Source organism: Parasteatoda tepidariorum, chromosome 8 (genome assembly GCF_043381705.1).
Source record: "Parasteatoda tepidariorum isolate YZ-2023 chromosome 8, CAS_Ptep_4.0, whole genome shotgun sequence".
Classification (NCBI taxonomy): Eukaryota; Metazoa; Arthropoda; class Arachnida; order Araneae; family Theridiidae; genus Parasteatoda; species Parasteatoda tepidariorum.
The window spans coordinates 45,475,392-45,495,826 of NC_092211.1; the positions used below are offsets into that span (position 1 = coordinate 45,475,392).

The 20,435-nt window shown below is 28.7% G+C and overlaps 1 protein-coding gene across 1 annotated transcript in view; it reads right to left on the reverse strand.

Annotated features, from left to right (window-relative positions):
• LOC107452990 (cell adhesion molecule Dscam1) overlaps positions 1-20,435 on the reverse strand; it is a gene marked incomplete in the record, with an annotated part of 286,344 nt that overhangs the window by 67,587 nt on the left and 198,322 nt on the right. Inside the window, 1 exon segment of the mRNA XM_071184722.1 lies at positions 4,752-4,850. Coding sequence (XP_071040823.1) covers positions 4,752-4,850 — 99 coding nt within the window.

The window sequence follows — 20,435 nt, forward strand, 5'->3', positions numbered from 1 at the left end:
TGTACAAAGCAGAGAGGTTTTCAAACAACTCAGATATGAAATCATGCATCAGTAAAAATTTCAGGTTTAATCACTAGAGCAATATAAATCCTCCCAATTTCTTTAAAAATATGTGATGTAAGAATTTAATAAAATAAAGGTTGTGTAAATGGAAAGAACATAATCTTATAAAGAACTATAGACTATAATTTAGAATTACATTGAAAGCAAAAAAAATCAGTGGTTATGACAATTGAAGAGGAAAAAACTATGAAACTATAAATATGAACAAATACAATCTTGGTTCATAGTTTTATGGTTCACGCGGAGAAAAAAATTCTGTTAGGTGATGATATTTCTAGTAAAAAAATTGTGCCTAATAAAACCAAAATATATGGTATTTAAATCATTCATTTTATAATTTTTCCATTCATGTAATAAAGATTTACAAGAGATTCTGGTTTTCAAAATAGCGCTTATCACCATATATTTAGTAAAAATTTCAAGGATGAAAAGAAAATTTTATCGAAAAAACTATTTTTATGCCGTGACCTAAGTTATATAATGATAAAATTATCAAATATCGTCACATTTACCAAACTTTATAGCATAATTTAAAATTTTATCGTTTATTTTATCATAATTAATCTAAATTTTCTCTTTAAATTTACTAAAATCTGGGCTGGGCGGCTAGGTTTGTCGTCGGCCTTCTGAGTCCAAGTCAGCGGGTTCGATCCCCGACCCAGACACCGGATTTTTGGGATGCAGAAAATCTTCAGCGGCCATGTCGTATGATTATGTGGCATGTAAAGGATTCCAGGAGTGCCGTATTGGCTCTTGGCATTTCCGGCAAAACTAAATTCTTTATGCACTTTAGCATCCAAATAGATTCTCGGTGCTGCCATCTAGTGTGGCAGAAATTAGAGGTCCAAATTAACATGGCCGACGGTATCTCACCCATTGTGGTGGTCCTGAAAGAGTGGATACCACTTCTGGAGAACGCATTAGGTTCGCTCATCGGGAGATTGATTGTGCAAATCGCAGAAAATAAATAAATAGAAAAAAAAACTAAAATCATTGCCAAAGTGCTTCGGAAAAAATTACTGAGTCTTTTAATGTTTATCTCGAGCTTAAAGCATCGTAATTTTTACCATAGTTTTTTTCTTAGCTTAAAATAGCTTAATATTAAATAGAATGAAATAATGACGAATAACAGTTGCAAAAACATATGAATCCATAAGAATGAACCAATATATTTAAATAATAGGTTCATAGTTAACTTTTACAATTCTATAGATTTCATTTTCGTACATTTCTTAATGTGAAAAATTCTTTTATTTTTTTTTATTTCTACTATATTCACGTTTAAAATTATGTTAAGAAAAAATATTATTATCATCATTACGTATTTCTTAGAGTTATGCGTTTAAATGTATTGCTAAGTAAAGAAACTTCATAAAATTGAACAAGGTTTTGATTATTTTGAAGAAGTTCTAATTTTAAAGGTGAACATGTTGCTCTTTTCTGTCGTTTTAGTAATACTGCATAGTTTGCTCTTTTTTGTATGTTTAAACGCTTAAACTATGTTACAAAGATGGCTATTTTCTCAGTTTGCATTTAAAAAAATTAATAAAAGTAGAGTATCACCGTCGTTTCTTGAAAGCGTGTTATAGAACAAGTTGTAATTATATTAATAAAAAAAGGAATATTTAAAAATTAAAAAAAAAAACTTTAGCAAATGGGAATTTAAAAGGGATTTCGTTGCAGAATATTGTCATAAATTTAACACTACAATCATTAACAGAATTCGTTTCAGATTAACTACATCAGTCAAGAGTTAAAAAAGAGAATGTAAAGAAAAATCCCACACAATTAAAGAAAAAAATCCTAAAATATTGCAAAATACCCTAAAATTGACAAAATAATTTGAAAATGTTATAAAAACTTTGGACATGATGATTTGTGTAACCAAGAAAGCTTACATGCAAACAAATGGAGTATCAAATTTTGCTCTAATTAAAAGCCAGACACTTAATAAATTTTAGAAGCACCTAATCTATAATAATAATTAAAAATTAAATAAACAAAGTAGACGTGGTCATTTCTTGAAAAGCTGTTTTCTATTTAAATTTCTGTTTTGAACTCACATTGCTTGCAAATAAATGCAAAATTTTTTTTTAAAAAAAAAGTAAACTTTATGTTAAGTAACAGAATTATAAAACTTCAATGAGTGAGAATCTTAAAAGGATTTCGTCGGAAGACTGTCACTCAATATTTTTCAACACCATTACAGTTAACAAAATTTTAAAATCTCTTTCACTTTCGAGCCAAAAGTAGTTACCTCACCATCTAGATTTCGCTGTGAGCATTTTTGATCGACTTCTTAATGCTATTAACGGCAAAGATAGCACTTCTCTTTGAAGTTTTGACTCATTACTTTAGTCAAAGAAAAGTCTACACACTGTGGAAAGTTCTTTTTCTAGTAGTTATTTAATGGAGACTTTCATTTAAAATGACACAAATGGAACGCTGTTTGCTTAAAAAAAGTTGTTTGTTTGTAGGAAACGGTGATTCAAGGAAATAACTCATATTAGTAGATATAAACTAATGTTTTGAAAGTATTTAAATTAAACAAATGTATGTTTATAGTCATATAGAATATGTTGCAAAGCTAACGCTCATTTTAGGTAGAATGTCAGAATCATATATTCTTTGTTTAATTTGAATTTACTGTTAGATAAAATTCAAGTCATGTTTCATGCGATTAAGCTTAGAGGATTCGAATGGAATAAACTTTATTGTCAAATAAATAAATTTATTCGAAATGACTAGCGTTTATTATTATTACTAGTTATTAATCAAACCTTCTAGATATGCAATTCTCCATAAATTGTATATATTAAAGTGGTGTAATTTTCTATGAATAACGCTCTTTATAATAAATTAATTAAGTTCAAATTAAAAGAAAGGCTATCCTTTTTATTACGGAGAAACACAGCAAAATAAATATATAAATGATTTAAAAAAATAAAAATCTAATTGAAATTGATAAGAAAACTTGTTTTTAAAGGAAAGAAATATTCATATAAAGACTATAATATTTCGTAATTATTTAACCGGTGTTGAACGGCCGGCACAATTCTGAGTTTACAACTAACAATGTTAAACTCCAGAGTCTTGTAATTTTGAACCCAATCATAAGCTCTTGTAGTTTTGAACTTCTACTCCAATCATTTCATTTTATATCCGTCGTTGAACAGTCGACCCAATTTTTAGGTTTAAGACTGCTGATGTTTATCCCCGTAGCCTTGTAATTTTGAACCCAATTCAGAGGACAAGGGAACTCCTGGATCAGTACTCCCAGAGGTATTGATTTATAATGGGAACATGGAGGACTTTGTGACTCGACAAATTTAACGCTCATCAGCCACCATTTACTACCCGGGGAATCTTTGGCCGGTGGGGATCGAATCCACGAATCCTTGGACATGGGCGCAGGGCCCTACCAACCAGGCTATCCCGGCCTACTCCAAGTATTGTAAAATTTGGAGGTCTTTTTGAAAGAACTAAGCAGCATTTTCGTTACAAGGAGAGCAATATGGGGAAAACCTCATGCTGCTCGCCCGTAAGCAAGGTGTTTCTAACCCATGATCCGTCTACCACTGTGGATAATTCAGTCAGTACAGTAATTTAGTCAGTACAGAATTCGTATCAACCAGCCATCAATAGGATTTAAATCTGGGTCACTTCATTCGGAGACGAACGCTCTATCCCTATAGCCGTCATAGCACTAATGATAAAATGATAATAATAGTAGCTTACCAGTTGCCTATATTTTAATAGAACTTCTGATACCTAGTACTGCTTGTTTACTATTTGAAACTCCATTCCAAGCTATTCAAAAAACTTTAAATTAAAATTCCCTTGAAAAGATTTTGAAATTTTTTTCTAGTTTCTTAACATAAAATCTGTTAAAATAGTGTGATAAGTTTTGAAATTTGCAAGGAAATGTAAATTTATAAAGTTATAATAATAATATTCGAAACAATATTTTTATCAACTCCGTCTCTATGATGAAATAAATATTTCATCAGTTACATCGAGTTCTTGTCTCCAAAAATTTGAAATATTGATACAGAATCTTATTTACAAGTGTTTACTAGGATCTGAAATTAAAAAAAAAGCTGCACTGTGTCCATTAAAATGTATAAAGTAGTATAAATATCAAGAATGTACGAGCGCATTCATTTATTTCAATTCTGAGAATTAAATGAAATTAAATGATCATGTTATGTTTGATATCAATTTTTATTCGCAACTGTCGAGTGTCGAGTGCAAGATGAATTACATCTTTTGAATTTAAATCCAAATTTATACAAATTCAATATCTTCCTACATCTGAAAATAACCTGCGTTAAATCAAGTTCAATTAGAACTTTTCAAATTTAAATGTCTTTCCTATCAAACATTTTAAACTTTTAATTTAAAATATTAAATACAAGAAACATGTCTAAAACTTGAATTTTAACAGCAGAAAACATAAACATTTACAATAAAATTAAGATTTAAAGATAAAATAAAATGAAACAAAATAAAGTAAGCACACTTCACAAAAATGAACTGTCTTAAAATTAAGTTTGTTGACAAGGATAAAAAAAGTTTGTTTAAAATGCTAAACATTTACATTAAAGATTCCCATTTTTAAGAAGAAGTTGGCGAGCTTCTGAGAGTTAATGAAAAATTCAAGACAAAAGCTATTTATTTATACAGACCAGCAATAGGATTGGAATTTCCTTCATTAATTTTCCAAGATAAATGGATGGATGATGCTGTTGTTGTGATTACTTCCAGCATTGGAGCTGCCGGAGGATCTGCAAAACAATGAAACCTTAATAGATTCTTATTTTAGTGTTGTTTCCATCATGGGGAATACTTATTTGATTTTTATTGGTTTGGTAAGATTTTTTTATTGAATCAAATATTTAATATAACAAATACTTATAAAGTTAACATAGTTTTATTCTTAGAGCAATATTGTGTATATCTGTTTTCAGAGGCGAATTATCAACAAGTAAATGATCTTTTATTGAAAAAGTTTAGGATTGTTTACATATAAAAATTCATCATTCTTGAACGAACATTGAAATAGAGGTTTTTGATGTTTAAACACTATTTATAAAATAAAAATAATTGAAAAAAGGAAATAAAGTGAAAAATATTAAAATTTAATTGAATACTATTATATATTAATATATATAATACTATTATACACTATTATATCCAGTGATTAATATATAATACTATTATATATTAATCACTGAATATTTAATATTTTATATTTAATACTTTATATAATAGTAAAATTAAAACTTCGGCTTAATTAGATATACCGTTCTCTTAACTGGAATATTAATTCTTTTAAGTGCGTCAAAGCTCTTTTTTCTCAATAAAATAAAAAAATAAAAAAAAAAATAAGAAAAGCGTTTTTTTTAATCAACAAAAAGCGTTTTATTGCCAACATTTATAGCATTGCACGTTATTTGTACTTATTTCAGGCATTTATTTCATTTTTCCATTTGCTTAATGTTTAAAACTACTGAGTCATTATTATTTTATTTTCTGTGCTAATACGTCTTATTTAAAAAATAACAGAATTTGCCAATTTTTGCACTTAAGGACTTCATATTTATAACAGTAAAAAATATCAATTATAGCTTTGTAAAGACTTATAGATTACTTTTAGGGGAGATTTAAACCAAGGAAGGATTTTAAAGAAATGCATGTTAAAATAAAGTGTTTATTTTAGCGTGCATTAAGTGCAAGGATATTAAATATAGCAGATCACAGAAATATTAATAGCAACATAGTGTGGACTATCTTATGACAAATTACAATTTAATTACTTTTCCTCGAAACTTTATGTTCAAAAACAAATTTTCCAATCAAATTTTTTCTCACAAAGGTTGCATCTGTTATCAGTCAAAAGAAATGAATTTCTTTTTTAAATAAAATATAGTTTTCATAGATCCAAGAAAGTTTCAAAAGAATTTGAATCTACGCGTCGTATATTGAAAACTTACAGTAAATATTAATTATCTCTTCATTGAAAAAAAGCTCTTCAATGGAACCAATACTTTACTTTATGTTGTGTTTTTTATCAGTATAAATATGAGTTTCTAAGCATATTTATTGTAATTTATCTATACATGATCTATACAGAGACATTGCAGAGAAATATTTATGATAACGAAAGGGAGAATTTTGCAATTTTGAATTTAAAACTATAAATTATTTTAATATATTTATAGATTTTATAACGTTTAGTAGGTATAATTTTTTCCAACAACGGTAGTTTTTTTTTAAAATTCCAATTCAAAAGTAAAATATGTAATTGCAAAGCGTTGCTTGGATCAAAATTATTGTCTGATTATTAACTTTAAAGAAACAGATTTTTATCCTTGTTTTAAAAGAATATTTATCAAAATTTTATAAGGAAACTATTTACTTAAATATTCAGCATAATTTTGATATTATTTTAAAAAAAGCATCCAACAAAAAATAGGGAACTCTTTGTGCCACGTAGACTAAAGCGAAACACAACGTAAAAGAAAGTACGTAAGAACATAGGTCTGAGTTTTCTTCTGCTAAAATAAATCAGCACTGTTCTTTATCTTCCGAACTTGATTTTTGGGAGTCACTCTACATTTTGAAACATTCTAATAATAAAGATCTTTCCAGTGTCCCACCTTTTCCCAATATTTTTAAGCCTATTTTCATCAAGTCTGTTGAATTTTGAGGTTCCCGCCAAATCCTATCACACTTATTTCGTATTTCCTTTTTTATTTTCTTGTTCAAACGTGTTTCTCAGTCCCTATTGATTTAATTATTTTGCACTTGATTGTTTTTTTTATCTCTACCACCATTTGTTGTTTAGACACTGAAGAAGGTTTTTGTATTAGTTGTTGTATAGAACTGAAACTATAGTATATCCATTTGTGTATCTTCATTTATGGTTTATTCACGTTGTCTTTTTTACTTTAGTCTTTATTAAGAAGATCTTACAAATAAATTATCGTATTTTGCTCATAATAAGCATTTATTGGTTTCATATTTCTTTTAAAACTACTAGAAACGCATAAATTTTTACAATCGTATTTAATTTTTTCTAACGTAGTGATGAGTTTATTGGTAAATTGGAGATAATTTTTTAATAAATTGACTAATATTTATGGAGAATCAATTTACCTAATTTTTGCAATATTTTATTTTACATCGTGAACTTACTTTTCTTTACAAATGAGCAGTTTTTCCTAGAGAGTTAGAATATGCAACAGTAAATTTAAGGGATGTAAATATTCTCAAATGAATCATGAGAAAGCATAAATAGAGGTTGGTAATAATTAAAGATACTCTGTTTAAGCTAGTTATTATTAATATAAATAATCAATAATAATTTATCTATCAATATCAATTAATTCTATGTTGGTCGGCGGCTATTTATGAAATTCTCTATATGCGTTTTATGGACCATAGGTAAAAGAAATGTGCATAGGAGAAGAGAAAATGAGTATAAATATTAAAAAATTCAAGTGAAAGAATTAAAAATTAATTCTGTTAAAGCCTATGCTCATGTGCATTCCATTTATCTTTTATCAAACACATGGTAAAAACATGTACGAGCTTAACACAAACTTGCTTTTAACATAGATTTATTTGAACATCACTTCCATGATTTTTTTATTTTATTTATTATTATCATTTTTTACAACGCACTTTAATCTCTTTAAAAAATACTAATACTTCTTATCAGTTCTCTTTACTGTAATAGCATTCTGCTGAATAAATGTACGGTTGTAAATATCGGCTTCTTTTACCGCTCTAACTAACATTAACTTCTTTCCTCTTACATGAATAGTGCTTATTTTAACTTTTGTTCGTTCATTTTTTAACTAAATTGTGGTTAATAAGAATAAACATATTTCGCTTTTTATTCTAAGATATAAGCATGCATTTTTTTATAAAATGTACACAATGTCGTTTTTTTAAACTCATAGTAAAACATGTGAAACGAGGGGAAAAAAAGAAAACAAATAATAAAAAAATAACAAACAACTGGGGAAAAAAAAGATAAAATTTTTTAAAAAATCCGGAAAATTAAAGATATAATCTTTTCATCAGCCCACACGATTTTATCTTCAAAAAAGAGTGCTTTCTGATATTGTATCAATATAGCCAAAGCAAAATATATTAATACAATAATAGTGAGGAGCCCTCAAAAAAAATTTATTTTGTTTTTTGTTTTGTATTTACTTATTTTGTTATATATATATATATATAAATATATATGTATAAATNTAGGCGTTGAATCTATATATATATATATATAGATTTATAGATTTAGAGTATGATACCTTAAAATGGTTATTAATTCAGCAAACATTTAAATATTTTATAATAATAAAATGTTTTTAATAATAAAATATTTCCATTGCTAAAACTGTTTTATTATTATATATTAAATATATAGTAATAAAATATTTATTAATAAAAATGAAATATTTTTAACCTGATACTTCTTTTGATGAATGTATACCCTATGGAGAAGATAAAGAGAAAGCGATTCCACCCTCTCTACTTTTTCGCAGTAATTAATATAAGCCATAAAATGTAAAAGAAAAAAAAATAGATGGGGAAAGTCCTTGCAATATGAATGACCTAAGATTTTGTACAGTACTTCAATTGCTTGAAACCTGTTTTTGTGACGAATATTGGGCTTTATGCTACTACAAAAACATTATAAGAAAATGAATAATTTTTCTCACCAAAGGTGAAAAGCCTAATTTAAATTAATTGAAACTTTAATAATTTATCTTATCAACATTCCCTTATGAATTTAATCATAATTAATTAATTTAACAAGGGATTTATTATATAACGTTATTGTTGCATATTTTTATGTGTACATTTTATAGAAAAAGCTTTTAAAATGGTTTTTTCATCTTTTTTATTAAGATAAAGGACATGAATAATTTTGCACAAAATTAGATCATTAAAAGCATGATTAGTCAGAAAGTCATTAAACTTAAAACACTCAAGTGATAGGTCTTTTATCAAATGTGTGGTTCGGAAAAAAAGGACATCATTTTTCAAGTAGTCTAATGAAAGAACATATTAATCTGTCAAAATGAACAAGTTTAATTTTATGCTTATATTCATAGGAGGTTTGCTTCGATATTTTATTTTAATATGACATGTGACGTGTGGCGATGCATAAAATAAAAACAATAACACACATCAAAAAAGAAATTTATTTTAAATCAAGAATATGTCCCAGCCATTATAGTGTGTTTCCTGTTAGATTGGATTCCTGAATAGGAGAAAAAAATATCCAACAAACTCAGACAGTGATATCTGAGTTTAGTTTTCTTGAGAAAGAGATAAAAAGAAAAAGCTTCTTTTTTACATATCCTGCCACTCTCCTGTCAAGCTATCCGGTTTTCTTTTGTCCATTTTTGTTTGTCTTAGACAATTTCAGAATTTTGTGAGCGAAAAAGAGAGTAGCATAATTACATGCGTGCGAAGTTGCATTTCGCTTTTGTGACGTTTTTTGATGATGAATTGTGCTGGCATAAAAGACAGAATGATCAAATTCGCTTAACTGCTTGTCATAAAATCTAATCTAGAAAGGGACTGTAAAATATGTCTGTACTTTAGACTCTAGATTTACGGTATTTAGAAAAGAGAGTATTTCTATGTGGGTATGTAATGAGTCCTTGTTTTTACTTAAACATAAACCTAATTATTAGGAGCGCATATTTATTTAATGTTTCATAATTCTTTTTTCTTCAATTATTTTCCACTTAAAAAGGAACTTAAATTAGGAAATTATAAATGGATTATCTCTTTTAGTGAATTGTAAGAAAAATTTCTGAATATTTCCGTATATTTAACATTTTAACGGTTCCTCTCCCTTCCCCCCCCCCAAGTAGAAACGGATTAAGACTCCCGGTGGCTGAGCAGTAGCGCTTCGCGCTGTCGTGCCACAGGTCCCTGGTTCGATCCTGGGGCCGGGTAAGGTTGACTCAGTGGGTCAGTAAATGAGTCAGTGGGTCAATAAATGAGCACCAAGCATGCTTGGGAACTAAACTCTGGGGGTTCCGCGTTCGACTGACCACCTGACCGGAACATCTGCTCCTGCACACTAGAGCCCAAGGTCAAGCAAACTGAGATGGGCACAGTAGGTCTTGGCCCTCTATGGGCTGTCGCGCCACTGAGTTTAGAAACGGATTAAAACTGCCAGTGACCATGAAGTTTTGAGTTCCGTATTATTTTATTTAATGTTTCATAAATTTTTTTTCTTCAATTATTTTCCACTTAAAAAAGAACTTAAATTAGGAAATTATAAGTGGATTATCTCTTTTAGTGAACTGTAAAAAAATTTCAGAATGTTTGCGTATATTTAACATTTTAACGGTTCTTCTCCCTTTTCTCCCCAAGTAGAAACAAATTAAAACTGCCAGTTGCCATGAAGTTTTGAGTTCCGTATTATACTTATACATTTTTTCCCTATTATTTCACAATTCTTCTGTATAATTTTTCTTACTTTTCAGCAATTATTTTACTGTTTGAAACATCGTGTGAATAAAAGTGCGAGTCGGCTTTTTTGTCAAATCGATACAATGTAGAAACGAAATTCTCAGTATTATAATTTTCTCATAATAAGACACTTGAGCTTTGGTGGCAGAAGGCGCAGAATGGCCTTTCAATGAAGTGATTTAGGTTCGGGTCTCAGTAATGAATGGTCCATAAAAATTCTACCGACTTAGAATATTCACATCTGGTGAAAGTAGAGATTTGGTTCCTTACATTCACAGAGAAAACTATGGTAAAAATCTGTTCAGACAACAGTTATGTTTTAGTTGTAAAAAATTGCTTTGTTACATTAAAAACAGTCTAATTTCGGATTTTAAACTTAATTTAAAGGAAAAAGCTTGTTCTGTAAGGGAAAGCCAAGTGTGCCATTTTATATTGGTGATGTATTTTCAGTGATGATGGAATATTCAGGTGGTGAGGAGTAGTTGGAGATATTGACAAACTGAAGATTAATGCTGAAATCAGGAGATGATGAAAATAATAGTTGAGCCGGATTAGAATTAATAAAAAGGCTTTTATTTAGTAGTATATTTGCAGAGCTCGAGTTACAAAATATAAAAAATCATTCATACGAATTTCAGTTAAATCAATTTTGCATAATAATATTAATAAGGACAGGCCATGGGAGACAAAACCCCCACAACCTGCCTAATCAAAAGCCAAATTAAAAAGTCCGTGTAAATTGTTCCCAATGGACACAGGAGCATGGGTAGGAGATCCAAAATTGGCGATTTATTAAAATATAGCATAGCCAAAACAAAGCCAATCAGCACATCAATATTGGGTTTAAAATAATACCTTGGCGATCACGAGTCGCCAACAAATTTATGTGAATTATTACAACCATGCAACCGAAACATTTAGCCGTTGGAAAATTAGAATAAAAAGTTATAAATAGATTTTTGTTTTCGATTAGTAATGAAATAAAAAGTATCCGTTGCATTGATCTAGAAGAGAAGAAATAAATATTTTATGTTTGTTTTAAAAAGATTAAGTTTGTGATTTATTTTCAAAAAAAAATTATTCTATTAATAGAAATCAGCTTAAGTAATAAGAGATATTTAAAAGATAGAAAATAAATATGTGTATGCCAATTGTGGCATCACATTCTGGTATGGCAAAAAACCATTAAGGCTATGGGTTTAGTTCGTAAATTTTACGGTTGGTACATTCAACAAAGCTGCTTGTTTAAAACTGCAAATTTTTGTGATTTTTTTACAGTATATAGGGGAGAGTGGGGTCAATTGTAACACTTTTTACTTAACTATTTTTAACTAACAAAAAGTCCAATATATTATTAGTATTAACTGACAGACAAGTAAAGTAGACTATCCTCTACTAGAAAAAAAATAAATACCTTATTTTAAATGTTATTATATTAGTTATTAACAGTTTTTGACAGTCGTGCACTTGTTACAATTGTCCCCATTTACGGGGTCAATTGTAACAGTTCATAAATTGAACTAAAACATAGTTAATTATACATATTATCATAGTTATGATATATTTTTTTATTGATCAAAATAGTAGAGACATTTTAGGAGTAAAAATAATAATGAGAAAAGACCTAAAGGGTTAAGCTTTTAGCTTTAAGGGGTTAAAAATTTTAATTTATGCTATGAAAGGTGACAAATAAAATAATGCTTATGCAACATAATATAAATGATATAGGAAACTATTGGTGGTTCTTAAAGAGTTAAGTAATGGTTTGTAAACATAAGATTATTTATTTTTAGCTGTTACAATCGCTCCTTCACGTATTCAATCGTCCCCAAAACGCCATTCCAGCTTCATTTGTTGAAAACAATGCCAGTTATTTAACAAAACTAGTCTTTTTTTTAAATTTTAATTAAGGTGTCCACTTTCATTTTCGGTTAATAATTTTTCTTTGTTTGAACAAAAATACTTTGTTACAATATAATATTCTAATACCAAAAAAAGTACTTATGTAGCGTAAAAATATCTTTTGTGATGTAATTCTTTCAAAAGTACATAAAAATGGTTGCCAGCTAAGGTGTACATGTAGATTTATTAAATACACCTTGTGCACCACCTAGGAACCAAATCTAGAACCCGACACTCGAACTTTTTGCTCTGTTACAATCGTACCCTGTTGCAATTGACCCCACTCTCCCCTATACTAATCCCTATATCTCTCCCCTATACTCCCCTATATCTAAAAAATTATATCTCATAGCCATTTGAAAAATAAATATTTGTTTCCGTGTTTGAATATTTAATTTTTCAATTGGGGAATCTTTTAATCACTTTAAAAAAAGCACTTGGGTTTTTATTTACTTTATATAGATATTTCGCGCTACGTCACACAATGTCAATAGAGAATTTTGTCCATAGAGAATTCTGGCTAAATAAAAACAAAACCTAACATAAACCAAAACCAAAACCTAAACCTAAAATACTAGCATTTTGGTGCATCAATCGTGAAATCCTTTTTACCGTAAAATCCCTTTTACCGTAAAATCCCTTTTACCGAAAAAATCCCGTTTACCGTAAAATCCATTTTTGCCGTAAAATCTATTTTTGCCGTAAAAACTATTTTGGCCGTAAAATATTATGCTATAATATTTGCAGTAATATTTATTTGCTCTACGAATATCTTTATTTAAAAATTATTTGAATTTTACTGAGTTTCAGGTTTTGAAAGAAAATGACGCGAAACAAATACAGCATATGAAATGAATGAACTGAAGATAAATTAAATAATCTAAAAAATTTTTAACTGTAGTGCCTTCGACCAATTTTAAGAACTCCTTTAATCAAAACTCTATATGTTTACCAAAATCATTGTTAAAAATTAGCAATTAAAAAACAACGAATTTTAAGCGAATCAAAACTTAAATAAACATGAAACACGAATTCAATATCAAACAAAACCACAATCCAATTTCTTTGCAAACTAAGTTTTCCGCATTATAATATGAATTATAATTTTGGAATTATCAGCGCAAAGATGTCAACAATCTTTAATTAAAAATTGAAATTCAATTGCTTAATAAATTCTCTTTTCCATTCACATGCAACAAAGCATAAATATTGATTAAATTTATTAAACGTTTTATGAAGTTTTTAAAAATGTTACAATTGAAAATTTGATTTATCAAATTGTGTTCTCCGAAACAACTAAATACAATATCAATCGCAAAATTTGAAAGGGAAAAATTTTAAATGGATACAATTAAAATTAAGGCGAAAGCAGATTTAAAAATTGTTCCTTAAATTGTACTGGAGTAAATAACATATTTGCATGTGGTTCCGATGAAATCAGAATTTATTGTTAAATGATGTAAATCTGATTCAATATTCATGGAGTTGGAATTTAAAAGATAGTTTCTAATTAAATAAAGTGTGTTTGATTAAGGAAACATAATTCTTTTGAAAGAGATGGGATATGATATAAATTCACATTAGAAAAGAAATTTATAGGATTGTAGTAATGTATATTTTGCCTTTTTCTTTTGTTCTTTTTTAAATCCTATGAAATTTTAATAATGAATTTGTTATTTAATATTTTACAATATTTCAAAGTAAGATATTTATATTATTTGTAAAATTCATATAATGCAACATGAAATATATTTCAGTATAGAAGGGAAACATTATTTGTTATTGGAAGATAAATATTATTATAATGTCTAAGTATATATATATATATATACGTATCCAATATAAAGATCTCTCATATACTTATATAAAGGTCACCAAATGAAAAGTTTCCACTATGAATAACATTAAAAATATCGAAGCGATTTCAGTGCCATCATTCATAATTATAAATTATATCTAGATGAGTGCATTACAGTTTGATTAACCAGTTTGTGTTGGAGAATTTAAAGTAAATGCAAAGTCATACTAAAAAATATTTGCTGAATCGAACAATGTGTAGTAACACCAATGTTACTGACATAAAGTGAGAATAATTGAGACTTCTATTATTGATTGTATCTATTTATGGCGAACATTGTTCGGACAAACAGATGAGAAAAATGGCGTATAGTGTTTCAAGGAAAACTTAAATCAATATTTGATTTGTCAGTATAAAAGAAAACCAAACACGATGACCTTCAAATAAATTACGTGATTTGAGCAAAGGAATAGTGAATCGCGTTTTGATGCAAATAATTATACTGGAAGCATCTTTCTTAACACAAATTTTTTTTTCTTTTTTTTTGCATTTACTTAAAATATTTACATGTAAATCTTTTTCCGAGTTAAATATGATACACTTCTCTTACTTTTTTGTACCTTCTTGACCTCCTTACCTTCTAGAATTGTGGCATTGCTTTCCATAACAACTATTTATTTTCAGCAACACTTTTTAGCATTTAAGTTTTTATTTACATGCAAGATCTCTTACACGAAAATACGTATTTTTCAACTGAAAAAGTTAAGAATTAGAAAATTTGTGTGACTTTTTTCTGAAACTGCAATTTTACATAAAACAACTCATTTATTCTGATTTAGTGTTCTGCAATAAATCAGAAAGCTAAATATTGAAAAATGTCCTCTCAATCTTGTAAAGGGGAGTTTATTTAGTTCATAAATCATAACGGTGAAATCAAAAGGTGTATTTTTTCGCATTGACCTCTAATAATTATTAAATGTTGTTCACTGTTAGTAAGTGAGCAAAATTTGACAAGTATTGGTTAATATCTTGATGAAGCGCAGCAGTTGAAAAGCATTATTTTAATTTTTCCTTAAAGTTTCATGGTTAATTTTTAAAATAAATTAAACTTACCATATTGTCTCGAAATTACTGATGAGAGATATTTATTTACTTAAAAGCATATTAATCACACTACTTCGTCTTTTAAAGTTTCAAGTTTTTACTTTAATGAGTTATGTCATCACTAAAAATTTAACATTACTGGCAGCTCTGATTTCTCAAATCTCCATTTTTTTCTTACAAGAAATGCATTGATCATTGATTATGACCTCAAGTTTTGGGGCAAAAATCTTTAATATATTCTTAATGTATAAATTTCGCTAATAATAACGCATGGATTTAAGACGACAGAAAAATATTTACCGATGATTATCTAATGTCCTTATTTCTAATGCCAAAAGCAGCTTTTGACAGCTTTGTGAGGAATTTTACTTTTCGCTTCATCCTAATTTATCATCTTAATCTAGTATCCAACTTCAATATGGACTAACCATTTACTTTAAATGATTTCATTAACAGCTTTTCTGTCCTTTTTTTAGAAATTTGTATTTAATGTATACACAAAAGTTAAAAAAAAAGTTGGTTTAAACTAGTCGGATACTTTAAATTTATTTATATTATAGATATTTTTAATAGTAAAGCAAATAAAGCAAAGAAACGAAAGCTGGGAATATTGCAGTTTATGAGTTTGAAGCATTCAAAACATTGCTGCAAAGATAACGAAATCTTCCCCAACTATTATAGCAGATATTGTTTTAAAAAATGACATTTTGATTAACAAAAACAGCAAGCAAAATATAAAATGAATCTTTATAGATGAATTTGTATGTACGAAAGTCAAATTAAAATGATGTCTGGTCTGTGCATTTTCAGACAGTAAATCAGATTGTATGTTTCTCAGCTGAAGCCAAAGATTGAAATTTTCTTGGGTGCCAGCTAACAAAATTAATAAAAAGCTACAAAGTAAATATTTACCTACAAAATATTTCTTTCTAATTCCTATAAATTCTTCCTTCATTATTCATATTTTAAAGATATTTATGATACCATCTTCTTACATTAATATTCTATGTTAAGCAGTTAAAATTAAAAGCTGTGTCTTCATAAGAAATTGTACGGTTTTTCCTTTTCTAAGCAATATTTAATGTTAAGCATATATTTAAAATGGTATTTGAACTTACGTAATTTTTTAAAACTAATCAATGAGTAAATAAATTATATTTAGTTTTACAATAAGTAACATATCCCAATTGACCGCACTCAGTTAACATATGTTATTGAAAGGATAAATACGGAATTGTTAAAAAAAAATGAAGATCTAGCTTTCTACATCATTACTAAATAGTCTGATTTTTTTAATTAACAAGTTTTTAAACAAAAAAAGTTAAATAAGAATTTAATGAACAAAAATTCAGATGAAGATGCAATTTTCGTAGATGGGAACTTTTACGTTTAAAATTTAATCCTTTAGAATTGGAAGCTAAATCTTTTAAACCAAATCTATGTAAATACTGTTAACATTTGATACTAAACATATAACTCCCCTAAACATATAACTAAAATTTTTAACATTTTATTTCTATATAATTGCTGTCAAATTAAAAATTGTAGTTTCACTGCATTCGGCGAATGGGCCTATAGGCCTAGGCCGCTGTAAAATTTCCATAACTCCCCTAAAACTTTAGCCCCATTTACCAAAAATATGTGAACAACATCCATCCATATGTGACAAAATCCATCGCTACTATGCTAAAGTGCAAAACATTTACCCGACTCGTAGTAACAAAGTCACGACTTACGCATAAAATACAGCACACTAACGTGAATAAAAAGACAAAGAAGGACGAGTAAGAGTCAAAGTGTCCAAAGCTACAGGTTTACAATGCCACTTGTCTCCAGATGACCTCCAAGAATTCTAGGCTGACAGCAACGTGCTATTAACCATATCGTGACCCATGTACTAAGCTCTGACTGTCCAGGACAGCGAAAAATCAGTATTTATTTGCACATTACAGCAAGAAGAGAGAATTACTCAAATCAAAGTATTCAAATCAATACAATAGGGAAAGATTAAAATTATAATTTAAAATTTCAATAGAACTAAAAACAGTTGTAGACTGGCAGGTGTCCGGGGGCAGGTTTATGCACTCCTTCCATTGTTGACCATGATTTATTTCTTTGATGGATAAATCCGGCTCAAGGAACAATGGTTTATCTTCAAATTAGTTGCGAATCTTTCATTCACAGACTTGAATTTCGCGCAAAGCTTTTATTCTTGATTCATTGGGTTACCTGATACTATATCGTTGGCATATACTTTGAACATTTTACAGTCAACTGCCATGTCTCTTACTTGATAAGACTTGGAATAGAGCAAGATTCTATGATACTTCTTAGTGGTTATTATCTTCCATCTCAACTTTAGACCTTCAGCTTCACCAAATCAAAAAGCTTTGAATAAATTTAGACTACCTAGAGGTTTCCTATTCGTGGATAAAAAGTAAACTTTGCTCCTTTTAAATCTTAATTTCTTTCTTAAAGTGTTCAAACCGACTTCGCTTTCGATTTCACATAAAATTTAATCCTTTCAGCTTCACCTTTTAAGACGAACCGGCGTGCTTGAAGCCTAAATTAAAAGTGTAAAATTTTACAAGAATTTAAATCGTTTTGAAAGGTTTAATTAGTTTTGGCATTAGGAACAATAACGCCCTCATTTCAATTTTTTTCAACCTATTTTTCTCCCAGTTACTATCTATAGTATGATTCAGCAACTCCAAAAAGTCATTTTCCTTCTCATCAGATGAGGCTGATTCGTCGGTGGGCCTGATTAAAAGTACATGAACATCCATACAACTTTTTTCTCCCTCGGCAGTCATGTTCTGGTAGGAATCTCTTTCAAAATTTCAAGTTGCTTGCTTGGACTCTCAGTTAACTTTTTATCGAGTCTTTTAATAGCTCCTACGCTTCCTTGGAATCTGTTAATCATGGTGTTATGTTGTTAATATTTCTGAGCAATCCCTCGTTACCAACGCTCCGTTATGCTTTGCACACAGCCTTAGAAGTTTCTCATTCACTTTCTTTTACTCTGCTGTTCAACTCTTTAGGACTTCTTCAAGTCCTAAAGAGTCCTTCTTGCAAAAAATCTCTGTCGGAATCTGACTTATAGTCATTAGTCTTTAAAAAGGAATAAAATTTAACAGACAACAATGTTATTACTAGGGATGACACGGTTAAAGTGTTCGAAAAAGTCTCTTAGCCATCTAAAGACGTTCATCATCACTTTCTGATTAGGTGTAGGGCAGGAAAACTTGCCAGCCCCTAATACATAATAAGTGGAGGACTATTTAGGAGTTCTCATGGAAAATAGGCCCCTGCCTTATCTCCTGTGAGAATTCATTTTCGTACTACTTATAAAGCTTAAAGTCCAAGAGACGAGGCGGCGTGTTAATACAGTAAAACATTTTGAAACTTTTCACCTGAAATAATTTTGTATTTTGAGAAACAATATGCTTATCTTTAAAATAGAAATGACCGTAGCTACTGTTGTGTTTAAGGAAAGAAGTGATCAAGAAACAGTAGAGTCATCCCAGGTACCATATATCAAAATCTCAATCTTAAAAATTGATAGAAGAACCATTTTTAAATAACATATGATTTAAAGAACTTTAAATATTCAAATACATCCATGGGTTCATTTATAAAGCATTTATAGCTTTTTACGCAATTGATAGAAGAGCTATTTTTAAATAACATATGAATTAAAGAACTTTAAATATTCAAATACCACCGTAGATCTGTTTATAAAGTATTTACAACAGGAATTTGAAGCAATCAAAGCAATTCTGCCGAAGGCAGCTGAACTTCAGCTGCTGGTGTATTTAAATGTTAAACCAGCTAGTCACAGAAGACAGTGAGTAAAGCTTAGAGTAAGTATTGAAGGTTCTTCTTGCTGTTGTTGTGAACGTATGCATGTTTAGGCAGAAGGGGAGCGATTGTTCTGGTTTTCCAGTGGCGCCATCTATGGCCAAGAATTCGACTTCTGCCACAACATACGTTGCTCCCGTTTATAGGACGGACCCTTTCATGCATCCATTCATTCATCCACAGATCGTAATTTCGACTTGAATCAGAGAACGATCAGTGAATTGATGTATTGATCTATTTGTGTACGTATTGATTTGTAGATGCATTGTATTGATTTGTTTGAAGATTCTTAATATAGTTAATTAAAAATTACTTAGCTCGCAAGGAACAAAATGTTAGTTATTAATATTTATTATTAATGAATACACTTTTAACTAAAATATGTATTTTAAAACATTTTTATTTTAAGTTATTTATTTTAAAATTAGATTATAATAATTAAGTTAAAGCATGTTTAAAAGGTTTAATGATGAAGCCTTTGTTAAATAATTCATCAGGGGAAACCTTAATATACTCAGTGAAATTCTTTGAACTGAAATGAGTTTTGGGTAGATGAATTTATCAACCATAGTTAAAGTCATGTTTAAAACATAGTGCAGGCCTTGTTTCTGGCTATTTATGGTTGAGAAATGGCAGAAGGAAATTAAGGAAAATGAGGTTGTGCATGAAGTATTAATTTATTTTAGAATTTCTGTATTAGGTGATCACTTGCTTATTTTTTTATCTTATTAGGTAGATTAATCATGAATCATGAGTCAGAATTTACAAAATTTAAAATAATGTTTTAAATGAAGTTATTTTCTTCCATATTTAAAGAAAACGATTAACATTTATCTTTTAATGAAGTGTGATAATATATTTGATTTATTTATGTGAAAATTCAATTTTGTCTTTAATAGATATTTACTGCTCGATTATTACAAATATATTTTAATGAAAAACTTGAGAATCTGAACTGGGAAACTTCTACAAAAAATTTTCTACACTCCAAAACGTAGTGCAGAAACGGAATTTGGAAAAAAAAGTAATATTTACGTAAAAAAAATTCTATCAGTTATTGTAAATTGTAAATCGCAGCTTTTCGGTCGATACGGGCATTTTTTATTTATCTAGTATATCTCATTGAGTAGACAGTTAGTATTTAAATTTTATTATTATCATGCATTATATATATGTATATATATATATATATAAT